The sequence below is a fragment of the Chiloscyllium punctatum genome, chromosome 14, assembly GCF_047496795.1.
Source record: "Chiloscyllium punctatum isolate Juve2018m chromosome 14, sChiPun1.3, whole genome shotgun sequence".
Taxonomy (NCBI): domain Eukaryota; kingdom Metazoa; phylum Chordata; class Chondrichthyes; order Orectolobiformes; family Hemiscylliidae; genus Chiloscyllium; species Chiloscyllium punctatum.
In genome coordinates, this window is record NC_092752.1 from 32,932,035 (window position 1) to 32,945,503 (window position 13,469).

General features: G+C 40.4%; 1 protein-coding gene across 1 annotated transcript in view; it reads right to left on the reverse strand.

Moving 5' to 3' along the window:
* Nucleotides 1–3,290: 3,290 nt before the first annotated feature.
* Nucleotides 3,291–13,469, reverse strand: part of LOC140485457 (uncharacterized) — a 91,518-nt gene continuing 81,339 nt past the window's right edge. Inside the window, exons 8-9 of the mRNA XM_072583660.1 lie at nt 6,557–6,722; nt 3,291–3,992 (exon numbers count right to left, since the gene is read on the reverse strand). Coding sequence (XP_072439761.1) covers nt 3,795–3,992; nt 6,557–6,722 — 364 coding nt within the window. The 3' untranslated portion in view covers nt 3,291–3,794. The remainder of the gene's footprint in view (nt 3,993–6,556; nt 6,723–13,469) is intronic.

Here is a 13,469-nt window from a genome sequence, read left to right on the forward strand (position 1 = left end):
TTTTCCTGTTGTAATTGTTTGTCAAAGATGGGAATCTGCACATTAATGAAGTGAGTTGAGACATTAGTAGGCATGAATCCCCATCAATTGGCATCTCACCGTTAACTAGTGACATCTTGCCACTCAGAGTATTTTTTTTATAAATTATCAATACTGTTAAAACTGCAAAACTCTGGGCTAAATTTTGTAGTTTGCCTGTGCATGGGAAACAGGCATATGGACCTGTAAATTAGTATGCCATACATCAGCAGAATAGGGTGCTAACCTGAGCCACTATTGGGACCTGCCTGAAAAATTAAAATGGTGTGAGCTGGCTAAATGGAACTAGGTTCACTCCAGATAATTATGCTACAAAATTTAGTCTCATGATTTTCAATGCCAGTTTCAGCATTTTATGAATAAAATGACACGAGCCTCAAATATTTTAAACAATGTTAATTTTGATCAAAACTACTAAGGAATAGATCACATTTTCAAAGTTTTAATGCTAAAGTCATAATTTATTAAGGCATTAAGTGAAAAGGTATAATTCAGCAAGATGGATCTTTGCATTCCAAATCCAGCATCATAATATGTGATATACATTGATATAAATAGACCAAAATGTATAAACAAAAATCTGAAGTGGATTATGGATAACTTCGCAAAGACAACGTTTACTAAATGATGCTGTTCTTCAAAATACGCTCTATTTACTGTATTTAACATTTAAATCATTTATAAGATAACCATTGAGAAAATACACTTTTGATCACCTTTGTGCTTTTTTCTAAAACAGAAGAAATGTAGTGGAAACTGCACCAAATCTCCTCCCTGTCCTTACACACAGAAGTTGTAAAAGTTTATAAGGCACAGTTAATGTGAACTTTAATATAGTATATATTAGCAGTTAATGCAGTGTGACATTGTTAGTAGGTTTAGATACCTCACAATGCTTCAAGGTTGAGTTGTTACATACTTATGTTTCTTTTCCAGTCCTGCAGGAAGACCCTGTTCTAATGTCTCTAACATTAAGTTGGAACTCTTTTGGGACTCGAGTCTAAGTGGTATCTGGGTTATGTTCTCAAGGTTGAATGCTACATTCAAATATGATTTCCCAACTTTTTAATTCAATGCAAAGTACTGTCGTGTTTATATTCTGTTTTCAATTCGGTTGTTTCACATCAGAGGAAATAATAAGTACATAGCTGACAAGGGCATTAAATACAATAAGGGCATCAAATATGAAGGGCTTATTGGTAGAGAATTAGCCTGTATCCCACCTAAATGCCAAATTTTCTCTCTGATATTGGTGAAATCTAATGTTAGGTACATATACAACTGACACAATCAAAAAGAAATTGAAAGCTGAATTTCTGCTGTTTACAACTTTGAAATGAATTTTAAAATAATTTAACAATGATCAAAAGTTGCTAAATGGAGATCATTATGATGGATTATTTAATCTCAAATAGGAAAAAAATACACAATCATCTCAGCCTCACAACAGCTCCACTAGAATTACACGCTTTAGAAAAATAAGTTACAATACATTTTTGTTTAGATGCTTCATAACTTTGCTTATTAAGTTAACTTGTACAAATATTTTGTTCAAATAGTGAAATCTATCAATAAGTATTCCATGTGTATGAATTCACCTTTAAAGAGGCTAAATAGTTCTTGCAGTTTTGAAAATGTAATCAAATTTCTATCCATTTAACATTTGTAAATTCAATTGTGAAAGGGTTGACCAATATTTTCATAATATTAAAAAAAATTCTCTGATTCAAATCACATCACAATAAGCTTTGTTTTGGATATCTTAGCCCTTTACCGATGCATGTGGATTTCATGAAGCAGCATTGGAACACAGCTATATTCAATGCATAGATAGAGTCTGTTGTAGAGCATTTTTGCATAAATTGTACAGCAATTTTTGCCTAAGTGCACTCTTTCTCTAAAGAAGGGTTAAAATTCTACTGTGAAAGACACCACTTACATCAACAGTGCAGCAGAGTATTGTAATTGTTATAATAATATAGAAAAAAAACCTTACAACACTTGATTGGGCACATCATATTTGCAAAAAAATACCTTTGGGAATCTCTTATACTTAACCCGAAGGAATTTCAGAACGTTCCATTTGATAGGATTAATTTTGTTTCCTTGACTTGTGAAAACACTAGACAGCTGCGTAATGGGCAAAATCTTAATCAAGACATACCAGCAAGGGAAACCATGCAGTCCCACTGAATGAGTTAAGGAGAGGGCCTTACTTAAGTCCTAAATTTTATTAGCAGAATACTTCAAGTAGGAGATGAGAATTAACATTGCTGTGCAACACACTCAACATTTATCTGGTCCGCATTGTCAGTGCTATTCAGGTGAAGGCCAGGTGCAAATGCATAGTTAGTACAGTAATAGCAGGAGATTGACACTACATGTATCCAGGACATTGGAAAGGGGGCTCTAGGGGCAGCCAGGTTCATTGGCTACATAGCAATATTCAGAAAACACAGAAATCAAGGACAAATTCACACTCAATATTTCTGGAAATTTTCAGTCATAGGGCCATACTGTAAGTTGTCTGGATGGAATCCTTGAGATGCTATAGCTCCAATTAGAAGTTGGTTTTCTCTTGTGCTTTTTGATCTTAGGTAGGGTAGTGAACCTATCACCAGCAAATGTGGAACAGGACCAGCCTATGATTTAGATAAACAACGAAAAAATATGTGGAGGCATTGAGGCAATTGAAGAGAGACAGAGAAGCAATGTGGTGGAAGGGTGGAGGGAAAAAGCAAGAGACAGAGGATGCAAGAGGGGGGGAGCGAGAGGAGTTTGTAAGGCAGAAGAGAGTGCAAGGTTGCAAAGGGGTTATAGAGAGGAAAGCTGCAAGAGGGGAAAGAGAGGAGGCCGCAACGTGGAGGAGAAAAAGTAAGGAGGTAGTTAGGGAAGTGGGAACAGAGACAGAGACATTCTCAAAGGAAATGGGCAGAAAGAGGGAGGCAGGCTATAAAGGAGATGTATGTAAGGACAGAGAATCTGGAAATGAGCGTGAACAGTTTTAAGCCTGACCAAAAAAACCTCATCCAACTAATAACCGTGAAAACTGAAAATCACTGAGGCCACATTCTTTGCAAAGTAATGTGGAATTTAAGCTTAAGGCTGTGTTTGTTCTGGAACTCCTATTTGTGTTGGGAGTGTATTAATTACTATTGTAACAAACCATAAGTCAATTCTTAAATTTAAGTCTTAAAATACAGTGGGAAAAAAAGTTAACTGCCTAGTTAAGATCTTCTAATTTTTAACATGTGACATTCACAGATGCCACTGGACCTGCTGAGTTTCTCCAGCAATTTTGCTTTTTATTTTAGATTTCCAGCATCCCCAATATTTTACTTCTATTCAAACACAGATGGTGCTGTTACTATGTGACTGCAATACATGAGTTAGTGAAAAAGTATATTTCCCTAAAAATCAAAAAAGAGCCTATGAGTGGACAGGCAGAGGGGAAATATTTTGACACGTGTTCCCAATTCTGAGGGATGAGAGAGGGAGGGTTAAAGGTGGGAGAACGCAGTTAAAATTAAAGCGCCCAGAAATAGAAGAAGCACCTAGACCCACAATGGTTCTCCCTATCCTAATCCTTGATTCTCTTCAAAAAGTAGCAGGTTTGTTGTACAGCAGTAATAAATCTTTATATTTTTCCTGTAACAGTAGAAATTATTAGGATGACTTTTTAAAAGTAAAAATGATATTTGTGCTTCCACTTTGATGAAAGAAAATCTGATCCAGTGGTACAGATTCCACACTAATCAAATGCTACACAGCTGATTCAGTGTGTTTAGTTCATGCTCCTTCTGTGGGTCAATAAGGTGAAAGAACTCCATCAAGTTCAGTTTAATGCCCCTGTTGAAGAGGTTACGGAAGTGCCCTTTTTCATCAGAAAGGTGACTGTATCTCTTCTGGTTCATGTGTTCATTTATTGTTATGTTAACTGTAGCTGTGTAGAACTGTAAAAATAAAGCTCATCATTATTAAGTTCAGTACAAAATAATTCTTGATGTTTTTAGAAAGCCTTAGTATTCTTACAAAGTAATCGAGTATTAATTCAAGTTTTGTATCAATACACCAAGTTTTCTTTTCCCATTTTGTACCAAAATAGTGTTTTCTGAGGCTGTTATAGAAATAACAGTCAAATTAGATCACACCCAGTAACAAGTGTATTCTGAAATGAATTTAGAGATGATGTGATCCGAACAATTAAACAATCGTTGGATGTATGCGCATCAGATAGACCAAACAGACCTGTAAATTAGTAAAACATAAGGCCCAATTATTCTAATCAGGGTCGGAAAGCCTGAGCTGAATTTTACCAGAAATTAGCTAAATGAGGTGCCAGGTGGCAAAAATGGGTATGTTTCCAGACGGTAGGATGGTAAGGTGCGAGATAGGTGAGTGAGAACAGAGGGTAGTTAGGTCCAAGTGGGTGAGAAGTGGAGTGGAGTGGAGGGTCAAGCCCAGCAGGTGGGCGGAGTTGTTGGTTTGGGTGAGTGTGTGTAGTTAGGTTCAGTGGTTGGGGTGAGGGATCTCAGGTTAAACATCTAGGAGAGTTTGTGGGTTTCAGGGGGTCAGGCCCGAGGTGGAGTGAGTATTGGGTCTTGCAAGGTCACGTAAGTGGGGGAACAGATGTTGAGCCTATCACAATTAGCTTGAGGGTGGAATCATGTTGAGGATGATTCTAGAGGGTTTTTCTTAAGATTCTGGGAGAGGTAAGGATCAGAAGTCATGTAGTTGATGGGGGTGTCTCAGTAATATGCTGGGAGTTCAAGTTTATACTTACCCAGGAGTGACAGTAGAGTTTTAATCCACAATTATTTCCTGGGTAACTGTTAAGTCCAAGTGAGTTGGAACAGTCCAAATTGAACAATTTTAATGGACTTTCCAGATGCACTGTAATTTTCCTTTGGAAAATTCAGCTTCCTGGGCAGTTACCATGGAATCATTTGCACTGGGGATTCCACATGGTGCTGACATGTAAGTCCATTTTATACTGGTTCAACAACTCTCTGGTTATTAGAATATGAGTCAATATGAGAAGCTAATGAGTTTAGTAGGTTTAGCCAAAGTGATACACTAGAGGGCAACAAAACTAACATTAAATTTATCCAATACATTTGACTATACAGGTTACTGCTTGTAATTTAACTTTACAAACTACAATTAAATTTTCTTAGGATACAATTAAATAGCATTTCTAGAACAAGTACTACAGTAGAAAAAGTACATTGATTCTGTAATTGAAAATGCACCACAATTATTGTCAAAGTAATAATACACAAGTTGTACTTATCATATTGACACATCCTATTTGCTACAACCATAAATAAAATTTATTAGTAATGATTAATGTAGATTCTGGATAATTAAGTCAAGAATAAAATATTACAATGTGAACATTGTTTTAAAGTGGTATCTTCAAATCTCATCTCATGACTTTAATAGAACTCAATTTATTTCAAAAATTAAACTTACTACATAAAATTTACAGCACAGTGACAGAGCATTCAGTTTGGTCTATGCTGGCATTTGTGCTCCACATAAGCCTCTTCCCACCCCACTTTATCCAATCCTATCAGCATTTTTGTTACTCTTTTCTCTATTATGTACTTATTTTGCTTTTTCTAAAATGCCTCAATGTTATTCATCTTAACAACTCAGTGTGACGGCACTTGCAAAATCTTAATTACTCTTACTTGTGGGGTCACACGGCTTTAACAAAATGCTGTCACCTGTGGTTAATCTTTTTAGTCGTTCACGGAAAGCTGGCACTGTTGGCTGGGCCAGCATTTGTCAGCATTTATTATCCATTCCTAATTGCCCAAAGGAGCCAACCGGATTGCTGTGAGTCTGGAGTTACAAGTAAGCCAGATCAGGTAAGAATGGCAGATTTTCTCCCCCAAAAGGAATTTAGTGAATCAGATTTTTTTAAACCACAATCAACAGTGGTTATTCGGTCACCACTAGGTTAGCTTTTAATCCAGAGTTTTGAAATCAAATTCAAAATTTCCTCATCTGTCATGGTGTTATTCAAATTCAAATTCACAGAACATTAGCGTGGTGCTCTGGATTACTAGTCCATTAATCTAATAAAGAAGAAGTAATTATTTTGCAGCATTGTATCTTTGCTCCCAACTTGGGATTGTCCCAATAAAACAAAAAACTTCTCCGAATTGAAGAATATTTTCTCAGGCTTCTCTAATAGCTCTCTCTACAATTAGCATTGGATTGTTTAGGGTCAAATCTCCTTCTGGGAGGTCGTTCTTCATGACTGTTTGCAAAATGTAGCATCTATGCTGAGCTCCTGCAATTATTTCTGAAACATACCATTCAATTTGAGAAGAATATAGAACCTAAATCTAATGATCCCTGCTGGAAAGTGTCTGGAAAAGATCAATGATGACCTGATTATGCTCTGATATGATACCATTTCAAAAGGAGAAAGAATGAATGTATGAGAGATCTTCTAATAGTTAGCACTAAAAATTGTAATCTGAAAGATAAGAACAGTACATACATATATGCAGGTCATTATTGCTGAAGCGAATGCAATAACAGACAGGAAAATGAAGCCGATTCCAATGAATATGCTACGACCCATCTCATTAAACCAGTCCCAAGCAAAGTAGACTCCCAACACACTATTAAGGCACATTGTGGCTAAGAAGCCCAAAAAGTAAACCCTGTAAAAATAACCATAAATAACAACCATAACATTCAGAATATGAATTTTACACACATATATCATGTATACCTGTTCCAACAAGACTGAAACAGCATGAATTTCTTTCCAATGCCATTTCTCATTTGTCCTCATGACAAGTCTTAATCAATCAATGCTCTCCATTTATATACATTCAATCTTAATATTTCAGCTCTGTGAGATCTCCCATTTAACATAAAGGACAATAGACATTTATGTACTAAAGGAATTAAGGGGTATGGGAATAATTCTGAGGCATGTAGCTGAGATGGTGGAGCCAGGTTGAAGGGCCAAAAGGGGCCATTTAAATAGGAGATGAGTTAGTTCAAGACAAATATTTTTAACTTAACTAAATCAGCCCCAGGACATCTCTGCAGCGTTTCCTCAGAGTAATGTCCCAGACCTAATCATCTTCATTTGCTTCATCAATGACCTTCCCTCTATCAGAAGGTCAAAAGTGGGGATATTCACCAATGATTGCACAATGTTCAACACCATTTGTGACTCCTTAAACACTGAAGCTGTCTGTGTCCAAAAGCAACAAGATCTGGACAATATCCATATCTATGACCATCACCAACAAGAGGCAATCTAATCTCCACCCCTTGACATTCAATGGTGTTATCATCACTGAATCCCGTATTATCAACATCCTGGGAGTTATCATTGATCTGAAACTCATCTGGACTCACCACATAAATGCAGTGGCTACAAGAGCCGGTCAGAGGGTAGCAATACTGCGTGGAGTAACTCACTTCCTGACTGCCCAAAGCCTGTCCATCATCTACAAGGTACAAACCAGGAGTGTGGTGGAATACTTGAATGAGAATCTGAACACAATTGGCCAGAATCAGTTTGAGATTGTGAAAGGGAAATAGTGTTTGACTAGTTTATTACAGGTCTTTAAGAAGTACCAAGCACCATTGATAAAGGGAAACCTGTAAATGTGGTACACTTGGATTTCCAGAAACAAGATGTTAGGTCAAAAATTACGACTGAAAATGAGAGCTCATGGTATAGATGGTGACGTATTTGTGTGATTAGGAGATTGGTTGGCTAACAGGAAACAGAGATTATGCATAGGTTTATGGTGTGTAAAGGTGTGACAGTGGAGTGCCAAAAGCATCAGTGCAGAGGCCTCAACTATACACAATCTATGGATGAAGAGACTGAATATATGGTTGCTAAATTTGATAGATCTGCAGGCAAAATGTGAACTTTCCTTCGGGGAGAATAGAAAAGCAGCATATTATTTAAATGGAGAAGATTACAGAATTCTGAGGCTAAGAGGTTCTGTCCTCTCCAGTACATTACTCAAAAAATGTTAGTATGCAAGTACAACTAACAGTTAGGAAGGTGAAAGGAATGCTGTTGTTTAGTGCAAGATGAATGGAATATCAGAGAAGGAAAGAATTGCTACAATTGTTCGGGGTATTGATTAGATCACAAACAGACTCTGTGTGCGATTTTATTCTCTTTACTCAGGAAAGGGTATAATTGCATTAGAAATAGATCAGAGAAGATTCACATGATTAATTTCTGTGAGTTATCTAATGAGAGAATTTAGACAAGTTGGGTTAGTATCCACTGGAGTTTCGAAGAATGGGAGATAGTTGGATTTAAATACACAATATAATAAAAGATTTGACAGGATAGATGCTGAAAGCATGTTTCCACTTGCCCAGGAGACTAGAACCAGCTGACACTGTGGTCATGGATCTGTGGAATTCCAGTCTTCAGGGAACAGTACTGTCAGGGTAATTGAATATTTTTAAAGCAGAATTAGCTGACTAATCAGTGAGTAAAAGAGGAGGCAGGAAACTAGAGTTGAGGCCACAATCAGATCAGCTATTAAATAAATCTTCCCAGTCAATTCTGGTATCCTACTTGTCAATCTTTGTTCTTTTTCATTGCATCCAATTATTTTTGGAATATGGAGAAGAGAACTATCCAGAGTGTTGGAGATGATTGGCACAAAGTGTTTGAGTGAAAATTTGCACTGCTGTCTTTTAGTACTTCTTAAATTTAAGATTCAAAATGAATTATAATATTAGAATTGTAGGACTTCATTTTTCCATTTTATTTTGGTAATGGAATTTTTTTAATGTGAGATTCATGGCTGTCAGTCCACCATGGCTGATGACCACTTTTCTCATACAATTGTCTAATATTCATCATATTAATGTGATCCAGACTCTGACTTGTGGAGTTGTGCAGAGGGAGAGGAGAAAATGCTCCCACTGGTGGGACTTTGCAACATTTATGCCACTGGTGCCATGTTTAAACACCAGTTTCAGACACTGCAAACTGGGAACCACCCTTCACTATTATTCCTGAGGAAATAGCTGAGAAAAGTGAGTTAGCAAGTTCTTGGTTCACTGACAGAGCTCAAGGTACTCATGGATGAGATGGTGAAGAGAAGTATCTTGTTAACTAGCAAAGGAGGCTATGCCACTGGACATGGCCAGCTTGGGCCCAAACGTTAGCTTTGGTCAGTGCAGTGTCCCAGGAAGAAGGTTAATGATCTTCAGTGCTCTGAAAGGATAAGTGTTTCTTTGTTACCTTTGTTTGTTTTTTTAACGGCTAAAATTTAAAGTTGTTTTTAAGCGCCTAGCGGACCCGGAAGCTGGTGTCGCACTAGCTTACCTGGGAAGGTTTGTTTTCTTATAAAAGCGCGCAGGTGAGGAACCTGAGGCGCTACAGGGGTAGAGCCTCCCACCCACCCTCCTCCTCTAACCTAATAATACGACCCGTTGTGATAAGCAGGTAAGTGCTGCATTTTGCTTGTTTGTTTCTTTAGATCTAGTTTTTAAAGTTTACCTTTTAGAGGGATGGCAGCGAAGGCAGTGCAATGTTCCTCTTGCAACATGTATGAGGTGAGTGAAGCCATTAGCATCCCTCCTGATTACACTTGCAAGAAGTGCACCCATCTCCAGCTCCTCCAAGACCGTGTTAGGGAACTGGAGCTGGAGTTGGATGAACTGCGGATCATTCGGGAGGCAGAGGTGGTCATAGATCAGAGCTTTAGGGAAGTAGTTACTCCGAAAGTTATAGAGAGATGGGTGACAGTGAGGGGGAGTGGGAGGAAGCAGCCAGTGCAGGGACCCCCTGCGGTCATTCCCCTCAAGAACAAGTATACCGTTTTGGATACTTGTGGGGGGGATGACTTACCAGGGGTAAGCAACGAGGTTCAGGCCTCTGGCACGGAGCCTGTCCCCGTTGTTCAGAAGGGAAGGGTGGTGAAAGGTAGAGCGATAGTTATTGGGGACTCAATAGTGAGGGGCACAGATAGGCGGTTTTGCGGGGGCGACAGAGACTCACGATTGGTATGTTGCCTCCCAGGTGCAAGGGTACGTGATGTCTCTGATCGTGTTTTCTGGGTCCTTAAGGGGGAGGGGGAGCAGCCCCAGATCGTGGTCCACGTTGGCACCAACGACATAGGTAGGAAGAGGGGTGAGGATGTTAGACAGGCTTTCAGGGAGCTACGTTGGAAGCTCAGAGCTAGAACGAACAGAGTTGTTGTCTCTGGTTTGTTACCCGTGCCACGTGATAGAGAGTCGAGGAATAGGGAGAGAGAGGAGTTAAATGCGTGGCTACAGGGGTGGTGCAGGAGGGAGGGATTCCAGTATTTGGATAACTGGGGTTCTTTCTGGGGAAGGTGGGACCTCTATAAACAGGATGGTCTACACCTGAACCTGAGAGGCACCAGTATCCTTGGGGGGAGATTTGCTAGTACTCTTTGGGAGGGTTTAAACTAACTCTGCTGGGGCATGGGAACCTGGAGTGTAGCTTTAGGGTGCAGGACCTGGAGTGTAGGGAGGTTAGGAACATGCCATCGATCTCGAAGGAGGATGCCTGTAAACAGGAAGGTGGCTTGAAGTGTGTATACTTCAATGCCAGAAGTATAAGAAATAAGGTAGGTGAGCTTGCAGCATGGGTTAGTACCTGGGACTTCGATGTTGTGGCCATTACAGAGACGTGGGTAGAACAGGGACAGGAATGGCTGTTGCAGGTTCCAGGGTTTAAATGTTTTAGTGGGGTCAGAGATGGGGGTAAAAGAGGGGGAGGTGTGGCATTGCTTGTCAAGGATAGTATTACAGCAGTAGAAAGGGTGATGGAGGAAGACTTGCCATCTGAGGTAGTTTGGGCGGAGGTTAGAAATAGGAAAGGTGAGGTCACTCTGTTAGGAGTTTTCTACAGGCCTCCTAATAGTCCGAGAGAATTAGAGGAAAGTATTGCGAGGATGATTCAGGAGAAGAGTGAAAGTAGCAGGGTGGTTGTTATGGGGGACTTTAACTTCCCAGATATTGACTGGGAAAGCTATAGCTCGAGTTCGTTAGATGGGTCGGTGTTTGTCCAATGTGTGCAGGAGGGTTTCCTGACACAATATGTAGACAGGCCAACAAGAGGTGAGGCTATACTGGATTTGGTTCTAGGTAATGAACCAGGCCAGGTGTTAGACTTGGAGGTAGGTGAGCACTTTGGGGGCAGTGACCACAACTCGGTGACTTTTACTCTAGTGATGGAGAGGGATAAGTGTGCACTGCAGGGCAACAGTTATAGCTGGGGGCAGGGAAATTATGATGCGGTGAGGCATGATTTAGGATGCGTGGATTGGAAAAATAGGCTTCAAGGGAAGAACACAAATGATATGTGGAGATTGTTCAAGGAACAGCTAATGAGTGTCCTTGATAAGTATGTACCAGTCAGGCAGGGAGTAAAGGGTCTTGTGAGGGAGCCGTGGTTTAACAAGGAATTGGAATCCCTTGTGAAAGGGAAGAGGGCGGCCTATGTAAAGATGAGGCGTGAAGGTTCAGTTGGGGCGATTGAGAGTTATAAAGGTAGCCAGGAAGGATCTAAAGAGAGAGCTAAGAGCAGCGAGAAGGGGACATGAAAAGTCCTTAGTTGATAGGATTAGGGAAAACCCAAAGGCTTTCTATAGGTATGTCAGGAAGAAAAGGATGACTAGGGTAGGTATCGGTCCAGTCAAGGATAGTAGTGGGAAGTTGTGTGTGGAGGCGGAGGAGATCGGTGAGACACTAAATCAATACTTTTCGTTAGTATTCACTCAGGAACAGGACATTGTTGCCGATGTGAATACTGAGTCACAATTAATTAGAATGGACGGCTTTGAGGTATGTAGGGAAGAGGTGTTGGAAATTCTGGAAAGGATGAAAATAGATAAGTCCCCTGGGCCTGATGGCATTTATCCTAGGATCCTCTGGGCAGCTAGGGAGGAGATAGTGAAGCCATTGGCCTTGATTTTTATGTCGTCGTTGTCTACGGGAATAGTGCCAGAAGACTGGAGGATAGCGAATGTGGTCCCCTTGTTCAAGAAGGGGAGCAGGGATAGCCCAAGTAACTATAGGCCAGTGAGTCTCACTTCTGTCGTGGGCAAAGTCTTAGAGAGAATTGTAAGGGATAGGATTTATGAACATCTGGATAGGAATAATGTGATCAAGAATAGTCAGCATGGTTTTGTGAAGGGCAGGTCGTGCCTCACAAACCTTATTGAATTCTTTGAGAAGGTGACCAAGGAAGTGGACGAGGGTAAAGCAGTAGATGTGGTGTATATGGATTTTAGCAAGGCGTTCGATAAGGTACCCCATGGCAGGCTAATGCAAAAACTACGGAGGTATGGCATTGAGGGTGCATTAGAGATTTGGATTAGGAATTGGCTGGCTGGAAGGAGACAGAGGGTAGTAGTTGATGGTATAGGTTCATCTTGGAGTGCAGTTACTAGCGGTGTTCCACAAGGATCTGTTTTGGGACCATTGCTGTTTATCATTTTTATAAATGACCTGGAGGAGGGGCTTGAAGGCTGGGTGAGCAAGTTTGCAGATGACACGAAAGTTGGTGGAGTTGTGGACAGCGAAGAAGGATGTGGCAGGTTACAGCGGGATATAGATAAGTTACAGAGCTGGGCAGTAAAGTGGCAAATGGAATTCAATGTAGCTAAGTGTGAAGTCATTCACTTTGGTAGGAGTAACAAGAAGATGGACTACTGGGCTAATGGTAGACTACTTGGTAGTGTGGATGAGCAGAGGGATCTTGGTGTCCATGTACACAGATCTTTGAAAGTTGCCACCCAGGTAAATAGTGCTGTGAAGAAGGCATATGGTGTACTGGGCTTTATTGGTAGAGGAATTGAGTTCCGGAGTCCTGAGGTCATGTTGCAGTTGTATAAGACTCTGGTGCGGCCTCATCTGGAGTATTGTGTGCAGTTTTGGTCGCCATACTATAGGAAGGATGTGGAGGCAGAGTGCAGAGGAGGTTTACCAGGATGTTGCCTGGCATGGTAGGAAGATCGTATGAGGAAAGGCTGAGGCACTTGGGGCTTTTCTCATTGGAGAAAAGAAGGTTTAGGGGAGATTTGATAGAGGTGTACAAGATGATTAGGGGTTTAGATAGGGTTGACAGTGAGAACCTTTTTCCGCTAATGAAGTCAGCTGTTACCAGGGGACACAGCTTTAAATTAAGGGGTGGTAGGTATAGGACAGATGTTAGGGGTAGATTTTTTACTCAGCGGGTTGTGAGTTCATGGAATGCCCTGCCAGTAGCAGTGGTGGACTCTCCCTCTTTATGGTCATTTAAGCGGGCATTGGACAAGCATATGGAGGTTATTGGGCTAGTGTAGGTTAGGTAGGCTTCGGTCGGTGCAACATCGAGGGCCGAAGGGCCTGTACTGCGCTGTATTTTTCTATGTTCTATGTTCTCACACTCACAG